General features: G+C 34.8%; 3 protein-coding genes across 3 annotated transcripts; 2 read left to right on the top strand and 1 right to left on the bottom strand.

The window, feature by feature from the left end:
- The first annotated feature begins 835 nt into the window (after positions 1-835).
- Positions 836-2,007, top strand: LOC145569270 (homeobox-leucine zipper protein ATHB-12-like). The gene is made up of 2 exons (XM_081628631.1): positions 836-1,168; positions 1,276-2,007. The coding sequence occupies exons 1-2, from the start codon at positions 863-865 to the stop codon at positions 1,600-1,602; spliced, it is 633 nt and encodes a 210-aa protein (XP_081484757.1). The 5' UTR covers positions 836-862; the 3' UTR covers positions 1,603-2,007.
- Positions 2,008-5,682: 3,675 nt separating this feature from the next.
- On the bottom strand, positions 5,683-7,814 carry LOC145569268 (mediator of RNA polymerase II transcription subunit 10b-like). The gene is made up of 5 exons (XM_081628630.1): positions 7,548-7,814; positions 7,386-7,466; positions 7,147-7,249; positions 6,339-6,428; positions 5,683-6,158 (listed from the first exon to the last, which is right to left on the bottom strand). The coding sequence occupies exons 1-5, from the start codon at positions 7,745-7,747 to the stop codon at positions 6,087-6,089; spliced, it is 546 nt and encodes a 181-aa protein (XP_081484756.1). The 5' UTR covers positions 7,748-7,814; the 3' UTR covers positions 5,683-6,086.
- A 12,475-nt stretch (positions 7,815-20,289) lies between these two features.
- On the top strand, positions 20,290-23,295 carry LOC145569267 (cytochrome P450 78A9-like). Its single transcript, XM_081628629.1, has 2 exons — positions 20,290-21,372; positions 22,293-23,295. Exons 1-2 carry the CDS (start codon positions 20,362-20,364, stop codon positions 22,902-22,904), a joined length of 1,623 nt encoding a protein of 540 aa, XP_081484755.1. The 5' UTR covers positions 20,290-20,361; the 3' UTR covers positions 22,905-23,295.
- Positions 23,296-23,524: the final 229 nt, after the last annotated feature.

Raw genomic sequence — 23,524 nt, 5'->3', positions numbered from 1 at the left:
GTTCATAATCATGCACCCTTAAACAATAAGAACCAGTTTATATGACAGAAGTTTCTCCTAAGCATGATCTAATAAAAAGCAAGCCTATATCTAAATTCCAGGTTTAAATTAGAGATGATAAAAACCAAAAAAAAATAGAAGAGCTCCATAACTCCAATTCCGCAAGCAACCAACCATAACTGAATTGATACTATATATAGATAATTCACAACTTGGAACCAAATCATAACTAATCCCGATACTAAAACCTTTTATAAATTAACGAAGTCCTTTCCAAAAAAGCCAGGGAAACACATATGAATGTTAGTTAATTAATAAGCATAACTTGTTTGTGGATCTACCAGCAATTCCCTTCCCATTGTTCAACCTATATAACGACCCGATTAGTGGATAAATTAATACCATCAAAGGACACGGAGGAATGGGGCTGGGGAGGGTAGTTTTAATGTTGCAAGATCAAACCCAAATGATTGCGAACAACAGTGTATAAATGGAGTCCCAGACAAGAATCTCCCACTCCACCAGAATCTCCTATGACACGGCAATAACATCGTAATCTAACTCAGGGCCCAAGACCTTAGTGATAAATCCATTTGGCATAATATATATACTAAAATCCCCTGATTTTCACATATTCACACACAATCACAAACTCACTCTTTCTGTAAAATACAGCTATATCCATCAGAGCCAGAATTTCCTCGAACCTGCACTCTTTTTCATCCAAAAGTAACACCCATCCCCAACAGCCTATAAATTGGTATCAACAACAGAATTTATCTGCAATAGAAAAGCCAAAGCAAAAAAAAAAAAAAAATAATAATAATAATAAATAAATAAATTTCTCACATGAGCCACAGGTATGGACATTGATCCTGTAGCAATAACACAAACAAACAGCAGCAAGAAAAGATTTAGTGACGCGCAAATTAAATCTTTGGAATCTATGTTTAGCTCAGAATCAAGACCGGGGTCAAAAACAAAGCAGCGGATAGCAGACCAACTCGGACTTCATCCTCGTCAGGTTTCTATATGGTTTCAGAATAGGAGGGCTCGAAGCAAGTCAAAGCAGACAGAGCGTGATTACAGCATCCTAAAAGCTTGCTATGACAACCTCGCCTCTAAGTTTGAGGTTCTTAAGAAAGAAAACCAGAGCTTAACCATTGAGGTATGATACTAACCAATCAGCTGAACTTTTTTTTTTTTTGACAAGAAACAAAAGAATTCATGCTCTAACATCCAGTTTGCACCCTTTTCATCTCTCTGTTAAAACAGGTTCAACGATTAAGGAATTTGAAAGAAGGTCCTAAAGACTGCACAAGTGATTCAGCTCCTGTTACATGCAGCAGTAATGGAGAATCTATATCTTTAAGCTCACCGGAAAAGCACAAAGCTCAACCAGAAGATTACATTCAGGACAGCATATTATCCAAGGATAAATCCAAGGGGTTTATGAATTTTGAGCAGGAGACAGACAGTCAATTTAACATGATAGAATCTGCAGATGATTCATTAGCTTCATTTAGAAACCACAACGGTTTAGAATCAGCCTATCTTATGGAGCATAATTGTATCTCAGACTGGTGGGACTTCTGGACATGATACAATCCATAAGCATATATTTATAGCCAAGTTATTCTTCCAAATGCTGGGTTTACTTCCAGCGGCTTTGAGCCAATATAAGTAGTGGTAGGAACTCTACCACAGTAACAAACTTGAAAATGCTCTGTATATATATCCCATTCATCTACCATGCAAACCCCCAGCCCCAAAACAGAAACCTGAGTAAAGGACCATCAACACCATGTTAGACACAAGAATGAGTGCCGGGTACAAGGAACATATCCAAGTGTCAAGACATACGTAAGTGCTCAATATTTCAGACATGGGAGCAGCCCTACCATTGGACACAGCTACTGACACGGCATTTATATATATATTCCTGATACGAAAAGACCAGTTACATAGTTTTCACGCTACAAATACTTGTACATGTATTTCACATTACTTGTCTTATACTACTTATTAAATGATATCAAGTCCATTTGTGTTCAATCAAATAAACTTCTCCTCTTTCATTTCTCCTCAACAAATACCTGGGTACAAAACTACAAATACAATTGAAGTATCTGTGACATAATCTAAGTGCCGGGTATATATATATATATATATATATATATATATATATATATATATATATATATATATATATATATATATATATATATATATATATATATATATATATATATATATATATATATATATATATATATATAATGCACGCATAAAACCAAATGTCATGTTAGAGTAACACAACATCAAAATAGTGAAATACACTGCACTATTGCATAAATACACAGGAAATTACTCTTCTCATCAAACACCTATAAATTCGACAAGAAAATTTAAATTTAAATGGTTTGCTACAATGCTACGCTACACATACAAAACAAGCATTTAATGCACAAAACATAGATCTCGCTCTACACACACAGAGACAACAAAAACTGTATAAATAGTCCAGACAGGACATAATATTCAAGTAACCAGCCAAACCAGGTCCTCTTCTGCTTGTGATAGAATTCAACCTGTCATCCATATCTTCCTGCCATTTATAAAACTATTTTAAAATCTCGTCCTCAACAAGTCTACAATGAATCACTATGCACCAACTCCAAAATCAAGCAAAAACGGGAGATAGAGTTCAATTACAAGTTACCTATAAAAGAGACACGGCATGAAGCTACCAAAAGCATAGGTCTAAAGTGAAGCTGAGATCACAACCTACTCCTACAAAGAAGCTTGACTCCTAAACGATCCTATCATTCCTTTACCACCAAATCACCAACAAGACAGAAAATGGATATTCCCTCTCCAAACTCACAAAATGGTCTTGCAAATGATCTACAATAGCAGGTGAGCTACACCACCTCATACCACAGCCTACGTGACTATTAACCTTTTTATTGAGGTGATACACACTTTTTAGTCAAGGGCATAAATCCTAGAACTCATTCTACACCATAGCACATAAATCTCAAGCAACGAGCAGTCAAGCACAAAAACTGAAGATGAAGACTAAATCCTACATTCCACAATAAAAACTGCTGATTCCATTTGCATTGGCATGTCAGCTACTTAATACTAACTACCATTATTTCTCTTGGGGAAGGGGGCGTTGAGGAGGTTGTGAAAATCCTGAATTACATTCTACATAGATGTTAAGTTACCACAAATCTCCAACACTACATTCACTCAAAGCTATGCAAAAAAATAACCCTCCAAAAAAGCCAGATACTATCCACATGTGAGGATTGATCAACAGCAGCTAGCCCAGCAAACCTAATATACTTCATAAACTTCCCAAAGTAACAAGATTGATAAAGGCATCAAACTTATTGAATCCAATTAGTCTTAATTACTTCATGATGTAAGCAGGACTACAGCTAAGAAGCTAGTTAAAGGATTGGAAAATTTCTCAACAGCCACAGCTTTATCTCCAAAAACTATGTAGTATAACTCTTCTATACTGCTCACTGTACCTTCATCAGTAGCAGCAATAATTTCTTAGTATCCTTACAGCCTCATTTCTTGCTTGAATTCTAAATATACAGATTTCTTTTTTCTTCTCGCTAACATTAATCACATTCCTAATTCTCTTGGAAGCAAAAGATCCTATCTCTTGGACCAAGGAGGCTATTCTTGAAAGATTACCAGAGCAACAGTGGCAAACACCATTTGATTTGAATTTGTCATCTGTCCATTAACAGCACCCCCCACCCCAGCCTCCAGGGCAGTCACATGGCCAATCCTGACAATTCCCCTTTTACAGCCACAAGGTTATATGTACCTAATTACAGATCACATCCCTTCTTTAACTAGTGTTTTATTTATCTATCCCTTCACTAAGCCCATATAAAAAATACAGTAGAATTTTCTGTGCGTTAAGGCAGTTATTGCCTTTGAATATAATGAATTTGCCTAAATATTATCTTACCACAACCTAAAAAAACTAACTAAAAAGCGTATACACGACAAGCCACGAGGTTAATTGTGCCTTTCTACATATCATACTTCTTCTTGAAACAATGCTTTTACTATCCCAGTACTAAGACCATATCAAAAAAAACACAACAGAATTTTCAGTGCATTGAGGCCAAGTAAAAGGAAATTAGTTCCTTTGAAGATGATGAAACTGTATATTATCGTACGGTCGTACCACAAGCTAAAAGAACAGCAGCAACAACCACAAGATATGGACAATTAGATAAATTTTTTTGAAGTTGCTTCAATCAATCAACTTATCAAAGATAAAGGTTAACTTTTTAATTTGCAATATGTTATCTCACAATAAAAGAGCTCAAGACAAAAAGATTAACGTCCATTCAAGAGAGACCTGAACACATTAGTACATATGATTGCCTTTATACATGGGCTAAGTTCCCTCAGAAGATTTGTCAGCTCTCATATCAAAACTAAAGAAATAATACATGCAAATTATTTCTTGTTGGAAATTCCACCAATTCAACTAGGGGCAGGATGTTGACATAATAGGTCTGATCACTCACTGATGACCTAGCAAATTTAATCCATGTTCACAAGCAAAGTTGCATACGCACTGAATGCCATGTTATTAATTTGTATGAATCAGTCAGTAAGGGTGGCCAGCACTTCATTGAATAAAGAATTTCACTTTTTCTTCTTACTGTATATCCATAATCCACCAACTGCAGCAATAATCTACAAGCTTCCTCAGATCCTAGATTTTCCACACTGATTATTGCTTAACCTCTAGGAAATCAGATTATTTCCAGAGACAGTCAGTAATCAAGTATGTAATCCAAGTACAGAGAGACTCTATCTGCTCCACCATGCAAAGCCCTGAGGGCCCTGACAATTTTCTATTGACTAGTTGCTATCAGTCCTCAAACATCCTCATAAAAGATCTCTAATTCCAACTGCTAAAGCAGCATTAAAATACCCAGCTCAGCTGCATTGTTCACAGCAAACCTTAAAATAATCTCAATGCCAACAGCAGCACCCTATGCCTTCAACTCTTAATGCCGAAAGAATAAATTGTTTAAGTATCCAAACCAGCTTACTCTAAACCCAATTGAAAGAATACAAGTTACAAAATTTATATTGAGTGACCCGATTTGCCACATTCTCATAAAGATAACAAGGGCATCAATTAAGTAAGTTAAAATGAAAATCACTGCATAGCCTGTCCTCAAGCTAATCTCACTGAGTGATCTATACAATATTCAACCTCACAAGCATGTAGCAAATTGAATTTGAAACTCTTCACACAGTGTTCAAAATTACGCAATTTTACACATGCGGCAAACAAATTTGTCGTTACAATCTCAAACACACCTCAAATTACTTCAAGAAGACTTGCCATCACATATATCTTTTGGCTCAACCATGGACAGCATTTAGGGATGCCCAAATTTATACTTCATACCCCCATGTAAGTGTTTTACAGTGTTCAGATGTTCACAACTACTAAGTTTAAAGACTAACTACAAGATGCTAACCTAGCCAACCTGCCAGACATCACATGCTTATCTTATTATTACAGAGCAGCTGCAGTTTATGAGTATCAACAGACCTAAAGCTTGTTACAACTTAGAACGACAACAGCAGCACCAACATCAGCAAACCAACAAGACATCAAAAATCAAAAGCTCTCACAAGACCGTCTCATCTTGTGTATAAATCATGAGAGTAACCAAGTGCACTGATAATTCTTCATCTTGTTTCAGGCTTACAGATGGCATTCATAATTACATTGACAAGTCCAATCAAGTATATAAGCCATTATGCACAGAAGAGCATATTTGAAGATTATATAACATTATTGACAATTTGACACCAAAAGATACAACATACAGGTAATCGCATATTCACATGTTAAATAACAGATAAGTTGAGAGTCTTGAGACTTATACAAAAACCTCCACCGTATAAATGGCCACCTATACTAACATTTTAGCGAATATAATACTCATAGACACACCTTGAAGCTACACGTATTGTAAGAACAGTCAAAAAACCTGATTTTTCTCGGATATCAGAACCTATAGCTCACCCTTGACCTTCACATCTCCATTAGGCAGCGCATTCTGGGCTTGTGCCATCCTTTTCATATCCTGTATAAAACCTATAAGTTAGATCCTACTAGAATAAGACACACATAATCCCTCCAAAAGAGCCTATCAGATTTAAAGACAGGCATAACAAAATAGTTTGTACAATCAAACTCAGTTACATTGTTTTACCGGATTAAGAGGAGGGGGGATTTGCATATAAATAACAATGTACAAACTTACAGCAGCAGCCGAGGCACGTATATCTCTATATTCCTCCACTTCAGCGGGAAAAGCTTGTTCAAGTTCCTCAAGCATATGCTTTCGCAAACTCTGTAGAGCAAATAAACCATTATTATTCATCACTTATTCTCATTAACCATTAAACAAACGTGGTTTAGTAAGTAAGAGAGAAACGGACACAGAGAGGGAAGAAAATAAAGTCTAGATGTTGACGCATCATAACTACACTCATTGAGTCATTGATGCCATAATTTTTCTATGGCCATGTAGCCAACCATTTAAAGAAAAAGATTTCAAGAACAAACATAGAAATAATAACCCAAGGCTAACTTACACTATGTTCTCCCCAACTTGTTAAAATAGGTTTTAGCAAATTTAAGTAAAATTCGACAAATATAAGTTAAGTGTAAACCTTCATTCATCTCCTCTGCAAGAAGAAAGCTACATATGTCATTTATAGTAAAATTGTCAAGTTGCAACAGCCACCATAAATCAGCACAACAATGCACTTTTCCTGAAAAACCATCAGGTGGTCTTGCCAGAGATTTGCACAAGTCTTTCATTTGGTGTAAATGATTGAAGGACTACCCACCAACAACCAACCTTATTATAAATCAAATTTCGACGAAGCGATTTCGAACTGGCTATGAAGGGTGTAAATGACTGAAGGATTACCCACCAACATCCAACCTTATTATAAATCAAATTTCAACGAAGCGATTTCGAACTGGCTATTAAGAACATCCTTGGTGAAATGTGCAGAAAATTAAAAAATGTAATTATACAGAAAAGGGATCAATTTGATCACCTTAAAAGCATCAGTTTTGCCTTTAGTGATCTGATTTTTGGCAATACAGCTATTAAGAACATCCTTGGTGAAATCATCTGGATTCTTCCCATCATCAATTAAACTAACAACACAAAATAGATTAAAGTAAGTAAGTAACTAATATAGAACGAAAATAGTAATAATTAAATAAAATAAAATAAAAACAAATAAATCTAAAATAATTGAAAACAATTACAAAATTAGGAAAAAATACTGACTTGAGAACCTCCATGGGAATCTGAATATTGCAATTTCCAGACAATTTCATCATACTATCAAGCTCCATCACCAAAGAATTTCTAACAAAACAGACAAACCCTAATTCTTTAGAAAAATCGTCAAAATTAAGAAAATTAGGGTTTAGAGGAGAGAGAAAGTACATGCGTTGAAGGAGAAGAGGCTGAGAGGTGACATTGAAGGAAGAGACAGTGAGGTAAAGCTGATGAAGAAGGCCCAAAGTTTTGTCAATGGAGTTGGTGACGTCACTAAGGTTTTGCTTCGCATCATCCGAGGTTGTTCCTTCATTGTTGTTGTTGTTGTTTCCAGCTGCTGCTGCTGCTGCGTTTTGGGCGGAATCCATGGATGAGTTGATCTGGTTTCGATGTCAGAAAGTGGAATTCTGGTTTTGATTTCGGGTTTTTTTTGGGCTTACGATTGTTTTGGACTTTGGATTCAAAGGCCGTCAAAGGGTATGACGGTAATCTGGTAGACAAGAGATACAATTTGCTTAATTACATTAGAGCAAGATTAATGCATTTTTTGATTTTGTGATTATAAGACAAGACTTTGTTTTTTTAATGCATTTAAGAAACTAAATCTTAACAAAATCTGAAGTGGAGTCTTGAAAACTCAAAACTCAACTTCAGACTTAATTTAACACTCAATTAATCTTTTTTTTTTAAAAAAAAAAACTTTAATAATTTAATTTACATGTAAAAACATGAGTCTAAGCGATTGAAGAGATAAGTTTTATCGAGTCTTAAGGAGTCTTAACATAATTATAATTAGAAAAAAAAATTAAACTTAATCTAAAAAGCTGATGTGGCAATGGATTAAAGTTTTAAGATGAGACTGCACTAATCTTGCTCTTAAAGGAAAATTTGTTAATTACTACCTCAAAAAAGGGTTTTTGTGAATAACTACCCTTAAAACTGATTAATTCTAGTGATTGCTACCCCTTTCCCTAATCAGACTATTTAAGCTCTTAATGATATCATTATCCGACTAATTTGTAATTAGTTGCTTTTAAACCATAATTAATTAATTAAATCCTAGAATCACCTCTACACCATCATTGCACCACCTCCGGTCACCCTCCGCCCACTACCGAACCTATCTCCTCCAACTCCTCACCATGACAACACCCCTTTCTCGGTCCCCACTAGACCTAGCAAACGGCTCGTTCAAGTCGGGTACGGGGTGGGTCGGGTCAATTTCGAGTCAATCAATATTCGGGTCAGGTTCGGATCGGGTCGGGTTAATCAATATTCGTGTTAGGTTCGGGTTGAGTCGGGTCAATTTGGGTTTAGGGTCAGTTTCGGGTCAATGGTAATTCGGGTCAGGTCGGATATCAGGTCAACACTTCAGGTCGAGTTTGAGTCGGGTTGAGTTTAGGTCGGGTTGAGTTTGCGTCAGGTTAATTCGAGTTTCGGGTCAATGGTAATTCAGGTCGGGTCGGGTATCGGGTCAACACTTCGGGTCGAGTTCGGGTCAGGTCGGTTTGGGTCAGGTTGAGTTCGGTTCGGGTTGAGTCAGTCTTTGGGTCCAATTATCGGGTCAAGTTTAGGGCGGTCAAATTCAAGTCGGGTTAAGTTCGGGTCGGGTCAAATTCAGGTCGGGTTGAGTTCGATCGGGTCTATTCGAGTCAGGTCAATTTTCGTCTTAGTTGATGTAAAAATTTGACCAATAATATATTATAATTATCAATAAGTATAAAGTATAACAATTGAATATAATAATATATTCATTAGACAATTCCAACATTACTATATACACAAGATTGTATTGTTTCATATGTATGATTACTATCATTGATTAATTGATCAAAAATTTAAATTAGATAAAGTGAATCGTGGAAAAAAAATTCAATGTAACACTTAAAAGAAGAAGCTAAGATTAAGTAATAATAACAACAACAACAACAAAAACTAGTATTCCTAATCAAATGGAACTCTTTATGAATTACGGGTAATAAATTACACGCACATTACAATAGTATTATACACACAATACTATAATTTAATTTAGGTTATTTTCGATAAGTGTTTATTCGGGTAAAGTAATTAAGCCCTTAATCAGTTAGGTCATTTTGAGTATTTGTTAATTTTGGGTCGGGTCATTTCGGGTATAGTTCGGGTCGCTTCGGGTTTCGGGTCCATTTGGGTCAATCAAATCAGGTCAAAATCGGGTCAGGTCACTTCGGGTTGCGGGTCTCTTTGGGTATCGGGTCAAATTTCGGGTCAGGTCAATTCGGGGTATCGGGTCAATTTCGGGTCGGTATAATTCGGGTCGGGTCAATTCGGATATCAAGTCAAGTTCGGGTCAACTCCACTTCGGGTCGGGTATAGGTTGGGTCGGGTCAGCTTTGTGTTCTGGTCAATTTGGGGTTTACGTTTTCGGGTCACGGGTCGAGTCAAGATTGTCAGCTCTAGTCCTCACCCTAAAACCACCATCCGCCCACCCTAAAACCACCTCCCTTCACGATATCCCCCCTCCCCACCCGCGGCGGCCCCACCCCCTACCCCTTACAAGAAAACCTTGCTTGACCTTCCCTAATTTGCCTCTACCCCCTTTCCCCCTAATCACCACCCTAGGGTTTCAATTTTAGGGCTTTAGGGTGGTGATTAAGGGAGGAAGGGGGTGGATGAGGCTTAGGGAGGTCTCGGTAGGGTTCTCTGGCGAAGGGGAGGGGGTTAGGCCCGCCTGCGGGTGGGGAGGAGGGGTTCTTAGAGGGTAGGATTGATGGTTGGGGGTTTAGAGGTGGTGCAATGGGTGGTTTAGAGGTAGGTGGATGCCGGGGCGGAGGTAGGCTGCCGGAGATGGCCGGGATGGGGTAAAGGGGCTGCTAGAGATGGTGGGGCCGGGATGGGGTAAGGGGGCTGCTGGAGATGGTGGGGCCGGGATGGGGTAAGGGGGCTGTCGAAGGTGGTGTAGTGGTGGTTTAGAGGTGGTGTTAGGGTTTATTTAATCAATCATGGCTTAAAAGCAACTAATCACAAATTAGTCAAATAATGATATCATTAAGAGCTTAAATCACCTAATTAGGGGCTGATTAGGGAAAAGGGTAGCAATCACTAGAATAAATCAGTTTTAGGGGTAGTAATTAACAATTTTTTTTTATTAGGGGTAGTAATTCACAAAGACCCCTTTTTTAAGGTAGTAATTAACAAATTTTCCTAGATTAAAATTTTTCAATCTAATCTAATCTGATTAATCTTTGAAATTATACTTTTTTAAAAAACATTTACAATTATGCTTAGGAAAATTTGAAAAATACCACCAACAATTAAACCCATTTTTTTTTGTTCCACCCAATTCACCCTTTAGGCTAATTCGGATTCGGGGCTCAGTTCTGGATGGTTAGGTTCCAATCCCCTCCAATTGCTTGTTGTGGTCCTTGTGGAGAATCGAACACAAGGTTCTCCCTACCAAGTACACCACACATGCATATGGTGATAATTAAATATATTAGCGATTGAAGTACTGTATTGACAAGCGTGAAATAAAAAGTGATGAGATTTTTTTTTAGAGAAACAAGGAAGTATATATGAAGTAAATTAATATTTAATGACAAAAATGATCACATTAGATATTTTTAAATTTTGTGTACTTTGAAAATATGAAAAAGTTATAAATTGCAATTTTTTTTTAATTCAAAATAAATACGTAGTACGTAAGATACAAATAAATATATGATATGATCTATTTGTTTGTTCCGATTATATGTATTCAGTGTTTATGGTGTATTTTATTTTATTTTATTTTTATTTTTAGCTATTCCATTTATTTTCATCTTTACAACATGGTTGTGAATGATGATATGATATAATGAGTGGTTGAGTAGGTGACGTGGTGTAATAAAGGGGTCTATGTATCACATAGACGTTTTTGAAACGCCTTTTAATAGACAAAATTTCAAAAAAAAAATATAAATTATTAAAAATTAATATTTTTAAAAGTTAAATTATAAACTGAATTTAATAACAATCCTATTGTAAATTTTAAAGGGTTTCAACTAAAAACACTTATAGAGTTTTTTTTTTTTTTTAATAATTTAAATAATTATAAATTAGTCTAATTAGCTACCGTATCAAAACCTTGTTTGGTAAATAAAATCGATCATACAACTACTACCAACCTTTTTGGTTGATCTTCCATTTATAACATACAATATTTTTATCAGGGAAGTATTAAACACTTTTTTATTGATTAAATTTACTCAAATTTAAATCTTGTGCATAATATTTACGAAAATAAAGTTTATCTGTTTTCTTTTCTTTTTTAAATGGTTAACAATAATGCTCATCAACTCATCACTACTTTCTTCTATTCTTTGTTAGTTGGAAAATTTTGATAAAATGTAAGAGAAATTTTTTATTAAATTGTCAATAACGGAAGTATTACTATTATTTTAGGTAATGCATATTAAGCAAGTAGATAGAATGTAATCAAGGTATTATTATTAGTTTATAAATATTATAAATATAATATATTAAGCTTAGAATTCATAAAATCATGATAATTGGCTAATTGCCAATGGTATTTGATGAGAAAATTAACCGTTGTATATTGTTAAACACTTCAAATGGATACATGCCCTAAATACAAAGAGAATAGCTCAATTTGTGTGTTCAGATTGTGAACGATGTATACTATGGTCTAAAACATACAATAAAAAATGAGAGGCTTTAATTTATAGGCAATCCGATGCTCGCTTTTGTATCACAATTTTAAAATAAATGCTTGTATCAAGCACATTACAAATGTTCCATTTGTTCCTTTTCTATTCAGACAACTTAGTGCCTTTTTATTTACAAGTACAATATGTTGTGGCTTGTGATCAACCAACACTTAACTCACAAAAGCAGAATTTTTTTATTTGATTAGCAAAGATGATGTAATTATTAACAGTATATCAATTGACTCTAGTCCCTAGTGCAGTGTAAGGGCTTTTAATTTAATGATCCAGTATAATATACTAAGAAAGTTTTGAAACACTAAATCTTCTAGACTTCTGATTCTGATTGTTATGAATATTAATTATTTTATGAGTATAGGTAGTTATTAGAGATCAGATCCATGGCTTTGTCCGAATTTTTTTTAAGAGTTTTTTCATGGATTAATTATTGATGAAAGTGGGGTGTTCCCTATGCCCAACGCACAAATTTGTGACTTGGCAACATTATACTACAATACATTTATGATAGAGAGTATATAGCATATTTCTGGCCTCAACTATCAGCTTAAACTTTTGGTTGACTTGGTCCTTTAACATGGTATCAGAGCTAACGTGACATAACCAACTCAACAAAAAGTTTAAGCGAATGGTTGAGATCAGGAATATATTATACTTCGTAATATTTACCACACACTCACCAAAACAATAAACATGGGAAACAGTTGAAATGCATCACCTATAAGCAAGTCTCGGCAAAATGACAATCTAATCCAATATGATTTTGGTAATATAATAATAATAAAAAAGTCGATGCATAATGCGTTGAGATGTCCCTTGAATCCTTGATGTACTCCCAACACCTATAATGTTTATTGACCAAACTAATGTTAACTGCTATCCCTATTTCATATTATTTACAACGATTTGATATAAAATATGAGTATAAAGTGTTTAATTGTTTAGGACGAGGGTGAGACTCGATCCCGGGATCTTGTGAAACTGAGAGAGAAGCTCTAACTACTTTACCAATCCCTTACTCTTTAATTAACTAATGATGGTAGATAGTAAAACGTAAAACCCGAGTATATTACTACAATAAAACATTCTGTAGAATTCCATGCTTGCCTACATGACCTCTTCATTTTTTATTTTTTTAGTGTTTAGTGATCCACAAGGGCGGGTGATGAGAATCAATCCTAGTCTCCCAAAATCTCCTGAAATCAGGAGGGAATCTCTAACCACCTCTATCTCTCACTCTCTATCTAGGCTCTTCATGAGGAAGTATATAGGAAAAATTGACAAGAGTAATCCCAACTTTGCCTCATTTGCCCAAAATAATCTCAACTTTGGATTATTTTTTAATAGTCCGAACTTTGATATGAATTTGCTTTCAATGGTCCCAACCGGTAATCTAACTTGTTATAACAAGTTATTTAACACGTGTTAGCATATGATTTGATAAAAAAAAATTAAAAATAAAAAGTTAAATATTACTGTAAAAAAATTAAAATAAATTTAAGAATTTAGTTAAGCAAAATTTTTAAAAAATAATCATCTAATTAACTTAATACCGCCACCAGTGCCATGCCCAGCCTAAATCGCCGCCCAGCCCAGGTCGCCGTCCAGCCAGGCCGCCGTCCAGACCACATTCCCGCGCCGAGACACCACCTCTTTTCTCTTCCCCCCATCCCGACACCCCTACCGATCCCCTTCCTTCGCCAGTTCTCCATCAACCAAAGAACCCACCCGCAACCCTCACCTTGTTGATCACGAACCCTCGGCCTTCCCACGAACCGTGACCCCTGTCAGAATCTCACCCAAACCCCCCCATGAATTTTTCCGGTTTCGTGATTGCAGAAGGGGGTTGTGAGTGGGAGTTAATTAGTTGCAAAAAGGGTTTGCAACTTTGCGAGGAAAGGGAGCTAAAGAGTCACAGTGGTGAGGGGCATTAGGAGTTAAAGAGTCACAGCGGTGAGGGGGGACGCCGGCAGGAGGAGTCTAGGCGGCGCTGGGGTTGGGAGCAAAGGTGGAGGACAGGGAAGGCCGGAAGGTGGCTGATGGTGGTTTTCTTAAAATAATTTTTAAAATAATTATTTTAAAATTGTTAATTTAAAATAACTTTTTTTTAAGGCAGTTTTAAATATAATTAGTTAATTATTGACCAATTATGTGGTTACATGTGTAAATTACATTGAATTTTTTTAACCTTTTTAATAAGTTATCGGTCACTTGGGATCATTGAAAGCAAATTCATATCAAAGTTCGGATTACTAAAAAATAATCCAAAATTGGGATTATTTTGAGCGAATGAGGCAAAGTTGGGATTATTCTTGTCAATTTTTCTAAGTATATATGCACCTAATGATTTTGATTGTATACTCTAGCTAGCTTCTAGCAGAATAGCTAGCTAGCATGCAAGGGACCAAGCAAATTAAAGGCCTTCGATTACATTGATTACTAGCTAGTTGTGTGCCTCATTGACCAATTATCCTCACGCAAATCCTATCCTATGCCAAGCTGTATTTTAAATAAGTGGAATTAACATACCTATTACCTAGTAATTTAGGATACAAGGTCGTCTTCTCATATGATAAATTGATAATTATAGGTTCATAATTGTTACAAGCCCTATATATAATCCTATTAAAGCCTATACGTGTTAATCATTAATCCTCGAATATACAGTAATTAAATTGGATCAAGTTGATCTATCAAAATATATATATGTATATATTATACTAAATTCCTAAGGATATTTGCAATAGAAGATATAAAAAGCTTCTCTCAAACCCAAAGATCAACTAACATAATTTATTATAAAAAAAACCTCAAATGCATTTGAGAAAAAGCTTGATTATTAGTCAAAGAATCTCATTGATTAGCAAGAAGATGTAATTTATTTTAGTCTCATAACAGAATTCGATCTGATTTGTTCTTTTAGCAACTTGACCTGTATCGGATATATGGCTTACTTCTTTAATACGATTTAATCTTTCCTTGAATAGACTTATTAATTTTCAGAATTTAAGGAGCTAGGAAACAGTAGGCCTATATTGATCCTATGTTATCCTAGTTTACTTTGAAAAATAAAAATATAATATAATCATTCATCAAATTAAGATTTTATGTTAATCTAATAATAAGTTGATCTCTATATTGATATAAAATTTGACGAGTCAAAGTTGTACGTGAAGAAGCTAGCTTAATTAGCTAAGGTTCATCGCAACTCTATCAAATTCTCTATAAAATCGTGTGGCAATCAATGATGTTACAAGACTTAATTAGACAACATTTGATGTCGTCGACCAAAATGTGCAACTCTCCTAGAATTGAGTTTTAATTAGCAATTTAGCATCAAACATACATTTGATTTGGTATATATTATAACATTGCTACATAAAAATAAACTAGGAAGATTTTATAGTTGGTAGCATTGCTTTCAACTTGGCATATAGATAATTGGCAGTCATTGTCTTTATTAGCAATTTAGCATCATCAATCTTTTCGTACAAAAAGAGAACTCGTATAATTATTTCTTCAAACGACGACTTTGACTGATCCTTTGTTGTTGAAAACTTTTAGCTCCAAGCAAGAAAAATTAGTCGATTATTAGAGTATAGCTAGACGAGGTTTATTTCCCAATCAGCCTCTTCTTCTTTTATGTTATTCTATCATACAACTAGAGCAATATGCTATATTTCTAAATTTCTAAATCAGATTCACTTGTTTTAATACAAAAAATAGATTAGTATCTCCTACAATAACGAATCATAATGCAATGAGCACTAAGATATTCCCACAATCCCACCAATTAAAAATCCCACTTGTTTGCCAAGAGAAATGTGAAAATAAGTAAAACTCAGTATTTTAGTTGATGACTTTATCACACTTTGAATGAGATAGTCCACTTCATAAGTTCAAGGACAACAGGAAAAATAGCTTTTTACTACAAAGTGTTTAGTTCTTCCATATATCTTTTTATCAATGTGGGACATTACCTGTATTGTTTACAATGGTTACACTTCAATATGAGTTTTAGATTAATTTCACGAGTAACAAGCACCAGGCCACCAATCCTTGTCAAAGAGAGATTTGACTACATACAAACGTGATCACAATGCAATATTCAATATTAGAAGATAATACATGATCGCATGAGTTTGTCGTGTAGATAATACAAGATAACAATATATTTGTAACACTATGCACACGGGTATGCTTATACACGTACACTTTTATTTTTATCAGAACAAATTACAATTAGCAATACATATTATAGTTTATAGATGAAGGTGGGGAATAGAAATTTGTGGCATTTCATGTGCAGACCCTTAATCTTAACAACTAATTCAGGACCTCATTGGTACATCCACACGCATGTGCACCCACGCACTCACAACTACTTATGTGTGTGCATTGTATGAATATAGCTAGACACCTTTTTGGTGGCTAAGGTAATTCCTTAATTCTCTTAAATAAAAAGATAACGGTAGATTGAAGCTGGCCATTTGCCCTTTGGTGAGGTTCATAGTTCATATTGGATTCTATTATACTAAAACATCGTCCCTTTTCATAGCTAAAGGGGAAAAGAAAACGCTAAGCTAAGCCTAATCATAATGAGTCAAACCAAACAACTTGCTAATAACCAGATAATAAAAACCGAAAAATAACGGTCACCCATCGATCGACCGAGAGGCAAATACGAGGAAACCTAGGTTTTAATCAAAGTCATTATATGTTGTATCAAATTTTGAAACAAGTGCAAGTTGGAGACTTGGAGTCAACTCTTCATACATCTTTGTAATTTAATTAAGGCTAGTAGGCTAATGGCATGTATAATGGGAAATATAAAATATTACTTCAACTCCCTAAATTAATTTTGAAACATTCATAAAAAGTATGGGTGCCCCTAAGTCCCTTCGTTAATTATAAAGGGCAGTCAAGCTTTTAATTCTTATCAAGTTTAGCTACTAATTAGTATGTAATTACTATTAAAATAATATATATTGATTGTAATTGTACAAAAAAAAAAAAAAAAAAATACTATGGACAATCAAAAAATAAAAATATTCAAATATAGGTAATGTTAAATTGTCAAATTTTTATATTAAACTAGTTATTCATGTTTGCATATTTATAATAGATGTAACAAACGCAAGAACGATTATAGAAATCAACGAATAAACAACAACACATATTTTATGTGGTTCACTAACGATTAGTTAGTTTATTATGAACGAACGAGATGTGAGTTTTTGTTGATATTGACAAAAGAATAGCGGCTAGGCTAAACCCTGCCCAAAATCTAAAATGGTATATATAGGCCCCTAAACTAGTGTAGCCGTTCAAAAAGGAGGTTAACTAATTTAAAACATATTCTAACATTAACTTTTAAATTTTCTATTTTGTGGTGTTATGTTGTGTTGATAAGAGAAAAAAATAGTGATGGTATCAACTGTTGAGAATGTCGTGTTTACGTATAAAGTGATAGATCATTGTGATCATATATAGAATAGGACAAACCTAAAAGAGACACTTAAAACAGAATTCAAAGCAAATTTAAAGGGACAGATGAAATATCCACCACAAATTTTGCTCAAAAATGTAATTAATTTTCAGGCCAGATCAAATCGAATTATGGGATGCCAAGCTACAAGCGAGCCTACAACGACCACGTTAATATAGATCAATAATATTCAACAAACGTGTCCATTGACTTGATTTCTCCATTGACCACTAAATGTACAAGTGATAATCAATAGTTAAGAATAGAATCAGAGCACAAGAAAATTTGGATTGACCACCACACGATGAACAAGCGATAGCAACGAACATATATAGTCATTTTCATATAATCATATTTCCAAACATATTATGTGTGCTGGACTTACAACATTAGGCTATTTTTATTTGCACTTTTTAATTTGCAGGTAGAAAGAAAAAGTAAAGGGAAGTTGTACTGTACTAGTTGTAGTTACTCGATCAAGTAGTTAGAAGTTAGTGCGGTAGTGTAGTCAATGAAATATAATGAAATTTAAAATTATGTGTCCAACTTTAGGTTAAAATTTAGACTAAAGTGTAATTGATGAATGGGGGTAGTGCGACGGAGACGAATCAATAAGGTTAGGTCACCTTCTGTGTTAATAATGGTGGCTTTAGCAATAATATTGCCAATAAGTCTAGAAAGCCATAATCATTCTGTTATACCAAGGTTATAGCTTCAACATAGCAATGATTCATCTAGTAGTTTTTATAGTGCAGAATCGATTGTATCGTATATATTCTAGTTCGATCTTGGCCTCTTTCATAAAATGGTACATATATACTTTTACATATGATTTTCAGTGATCATCTTTGATAACTTTCAATTGCACTTGATGTTCTCCATAACTAAAAAGAGTAACACGATTTGGGGAACACATACACAAGGTAAGACTAGATATATATTCACTTTGAAAAGGAAGCTGGATGAGATTTAAATTGTAAGATTATTATCACAATGGCTCACCATCACAAAGGACCAAGTCAAACAAAATTCTAAGTTGATTTCATGTTCTAATAAAATCTAATATCTAGAAAAGTTAAATAATCAGCTTTTTATTTGGAGATCTCCAATTAATTAAAATGAGAAAAAGTAATACAATAATTAAGTCTTTTAAAAAACCACCCTATGTATCTATCCCAAAAGAATGAAGGATTATAACTTTATACTACGTAAGTAGGTAGTATTGAGTATGTTGGTGGACGAGACTCCTCCTAGCTCTCCATTGTATACACGTGATATGAAGATGCAAATCTCTTTTGTTCGCAAAGAGTAAGAGGTTACTATACGATAGGACATTGTTAAAGGAAGGCTAATTGAGCAGCTAGATGTATGGTTAGCTAATTACAAGGTGCATTTGAAGCAAAAACCCGCGTTTTTAAAGGTTTTAAAATATTTTCATATTGTTTTATTGGGATATTATGACCTTCTTACTTTCTTAGGCTGGTTAGCTGGTTTGACTTTTAGATATTACGTCAGTAAATGTAAATGGAAATGAAGGTAGTCTATGAAAGTTGCGGGGAAACAGCAAAACTAACAGCTTCATATGTGTTACATGACCTTAATGGTTAATTAAGGTAACATAAAATAATTATAATAAGATTAATGAACCTTTGCATGCATATTGCATGACATTCATATCAACGCAAATTTAGCTAATCACTTTCCGTATGTCGATCTTACTATTGTCAATGGCGGCGCTTAGAACACCTTCTCTAAAATAAACTAACTTACCGTTATACGATTTCTCTAATTTATTCTCTATCACAATACACAACTTCAACTACATAGAGTAACTAATTACTTCAACTTGACTCGTACTTTTTATGGCCTAACAAGTACTTTTTATTATTTATGAGTATCAACAACTAACCCGTTTCTTAGTTGCTTACGTTATTTACATTTGTTTCTTCTTTTTTGTTGCTTATGTTTTTCTTGACTTTACGTTAATTATGTACTACTAGTATGATTTATAGGGTAGCATCTATTTAAAATCATCAACTATGTGAAGAAAATGGTCATTTTAATTTTTGACAAATCAAAGTCACAATCATAGTACAATTTGACGGATCAAGCTAAGATAATTAAGCTATATCCATAAGGAATAACTTTTTCTTCTTCTTCTTCTTCTTCTTTTTTTTTTAATAGTGTCTTAATTATATTTTGAACGTGAAAAACCTTTTATCTTTTACTCAGAACATTTTCGACGATTTTGATTTTCTGTAATTTATTATTATTTTTTTACAGTATATGGTACCAAAAATGTTAAAACTAACAAGTTTACGTCAAATAAGATTTTATCACCAAACGTAATAAGATTTCATCCTAAAATCAATGAGTGATAGAGTGGAGTAACACACTAAATTTATAACTTGGCCAAATTCCTCTCACTCTTAAGAACAAGCAACTTATCTTAACTCACACACATTATATACTACATATATGCGTTGTTACCTTAATATAAAGACATATACCTTTAACGTTTTACAAGTACTAGTTATTGTTTACGAAGTATTATATTAACACAAGGAAACTTGTAACATCATAATTTTTGTAATAAAACTAAAAGCAAAATACAAGTGTCATTTTACAGCTATCATTTATCAATGTTAATTGCCTGCCAATCCTCTCTATATAAACCCTCCTCCTTAGTCCTTACCTTTGAACTAAACCATAAATAGAAAGCAGCACAAAATACTCAACACATACACTACTCAGCTCTCTAATAAACACAACACCTTAACCCCTCTTTTCCATGGAATCCCAAACTGAGAGTTTATGGTTAATAGCCCTCGCTTCCAAATGCACCGCCTTTTCACCACAAACTATCCTTTTCCTTTTCACCCTCTTATGCTTAGCTTCATTAATCATGGTTTTATTCCACTGGGTTGAACCCGGGGGTCCGGCTTGGGGTAAATACCGTCACAAATTCACCCCACGAAACACCCCGGTACTACCCCCCGGACCCCGGGGTTATCCCATCATAGGAAGCATGGACTTAATGGTGGGCTTAGCCCACCATAAGTTAACTTCCATGGCTAACCTCCTAGGAGCTAGGAGGCTTATGGCCTTTAGTATGGGCGACACACGTGTCGTGATCACATGCAATCCTGACGTAGCTAAAGATATCCTATGTAATTCTGTGTTTGCTGACCGTCCGATCAAGGAGTCTGCTTACAGCTTGATGTTTAAACGTGCGATGGGGTTCGCCCCGTACGGTGTTTACTGGAGAACGTTACGGAGGATTGCTGCCACCCATATGTTCTGTCCGAAACAGATTAACCTCGGCGTAAGACAAAGAGCTGAAATCGCCTCACAAATGGTGAACATGATTAATAATAATGTTGGTAAAAATACAGCAGCATCAGCATTTTCTGTCAGGGAAATGCTGAAGCTCGCATCTCTGGCCAACATGATGGAATCAGTGTTCGGAAGGCGGTACGAGTTGTCCACTGCCTCGCTTAATAGCGAGGCAGAAGAACTTAGTCAGCTCGTACAAGAAGGGTATGACTTGCTAGGGAAGCTCAACTTGTCTGACCATCTTTCTTGGCTTGGTTCCTTTGATCTTCAAAGGATCCGTGAGAGATGTTCTCAGCTTGTTCCTCGGGTTAATCGGTTTGTTAACCGGATTATTTCCGAGCACCGGGTTCGGGACCATAAGCATGAGACAGGTGACGAGAATAGAAGCCATGATTTTGTTGATGTTTTACTGTCCTTAAATGGACCTGATAAATTGTCAGATTCTGATATGGTGGCTGTTCTTTGGGTAAGTATTTTTTTATACTTCTATACTCGTAATTTGTTATAATTATTAATTTAAATTATACTATCAACACGAGTAGTCGAGTACACGAAAATTATATTTAATTTAATAGTAAAGTTGTGCCACTTGAATTTTGTTAAGAACATAAAATAGGGGCTTATCTCAACATAATATACCCTAGGCATACATGAATGAAGCAATCACGACAGTTGCAACCAATGATATTTCATAATTATAGTATATGCAATTTGAGGGTCGATCATCTTATTTTAAATCAAACACTATTTTTGTCTTAAAATGAATAAATAAAATTGTTGGTGGTATTTTTCTTTTTTTGGATGTGGGGACAACAAATCCGATCTCCTTATAATAATGCAAGAATAGAGATGTGCTACCAAATAAACAAATCTAACAGTAACATTTTTGTAGCTATTATCATGTATAATGACGTTTACATTGAGAATAAACATTCTTCATATAGTAACACTACTTCGATCTATCTCTATTTAGAACAAGCTTCCTTCCCCACTCTCATAATGTCTAACCAGCTAATCCGCGCTAGATTGACTCATAAAAGGTTGCGTATTGATAGAATAGTTTTGATGTTGGTACTAAAAAAATTAGGATAAGCTAAACAAACTCTTTTAGTAGCACTAATAATTAATAAGTTGAATATCATTATTGATAATTGATGTAATGATTATTGATATATGTGACAGTAACACATAAAGCTTTAGACCACCTTTTTTCTAGGGCGAAAATTTTTCCACATCAAAGTTCACAATGATAATAAAACAAATGACACAAAATATTACTCCGTACTCTATAATACTTCATATGTGATATCAAATCATCGATAAATTATGTCTTGGAAATATTTTTTATGTATCGTAATTTTGAACGAACTTGTTTACGAATGGCAGGAGATGATATTCAGAGGAACTGATACAGTAGCAGTTTTAATAGAGTGGATACTAGCAAGAATGGTCCTTCACCCTGATATCCAATCAAAGGTCCAGATTGAATTAGACAAAGTCATTGGCAAATCTAGACCGTTGATGGAATCTGATATTCCTTCATTGGGCTACTTACAGGCCATGATCAAAGAAGTTCTGAGATTACACCCACCCGGCCCACTTCTATCGTGGGCCCGTTTAGCAATAACTGATACAACCCTTGACGGGTATCATATCCCAGAAGGTACAACTGCTATGGTTAACATGTGGGCCATAGCCCGAGACCCCGACATATGGGCTGACCCGCTTAGGTTTTACCCTGAGAGGTTTATGGATAAAATGGATGATTTCTCGGTGTTGGGATCAGATCTTAGGCTTGCTCCTTTTGGGTCCGGGAGGCGGTCTTGCCCCGGGAAGGCGCTCGGGTTAACTACCGTTACTTATTGGGTTGGGACTTTGCTTCATGAGTTTGTGTGGACACAATGTGATCAAAATCCTGTTACTCTTAATGAAGTCATGAAGTTGTCATGTGAAATGGCAAATCCCCTTAATGTTATGGTCCACTCTAGGCGTAATTGAGTGTACGACTAAACGTGAGAGTTTAATTAGTTAGTTTGGTTGATGTCATACAAAAGTGAGTAAAACCAAATTATACTACTAGCTCCCAGAAAAAAAAAAAAAAAAAATACTATTAGTTCGGGTGTAATGTGTAAATATACTCTTTGAGACCTTAACTAACTAAGAACAAGGTTTGCCGTGTAAGGTAAGATGTAAGTTTCATAAGGAGACATAGAAGTTAGATCGTGAATAAAAGTTTGTCGTACAATCTCTGTATGTTTGAATTCACACAATCTAGGTGATCAAATATAAAGTGTGAATTTGTATATTTGCTCCGTATGAAATGTATTTTCCTTGATAGATAATATACAAAACGTGTTAAAATTTTTGTACTGTACTTTTAGTAACTATAATAATAAACTTGCTCAATACGTGCTAACTTAGTTCATCTTAATTTGTCTCATGATTACTCTGATTTGTAACAGCTTAGTTAAACAATTAGAGACTCCGTAACAAAGGACTCCTCATCAGACTATGCATTTGTCTAGTACTATAGCATTGGACCGCGATTAAGTACAATGTGGCATCATAATTCATATAAGTTCATGTACGGGATAATACCGGTAGTAATACCTAATTAG

This window comes from Chenopodium album, chromosome 11, assembly GCF_948465745.1.
Source record: "Chenopodium album chromosome 11, dcCheAlbu1.1, whole genome shotgun sequence".
NCBI classification, from domain to species: domain Eukaryota; kingdom Viridiplantae; phylum Streptophyta; class Magnoliopsida; order Caryophyllales; family Amaranthaceae; genus Chenopodium; species Chenopodium album.
The sequence above is the reverse complement of the archived record's forward strand: the minus strand, read 5'-3'. Positions and strand labels throughout refer to the sequence as shown.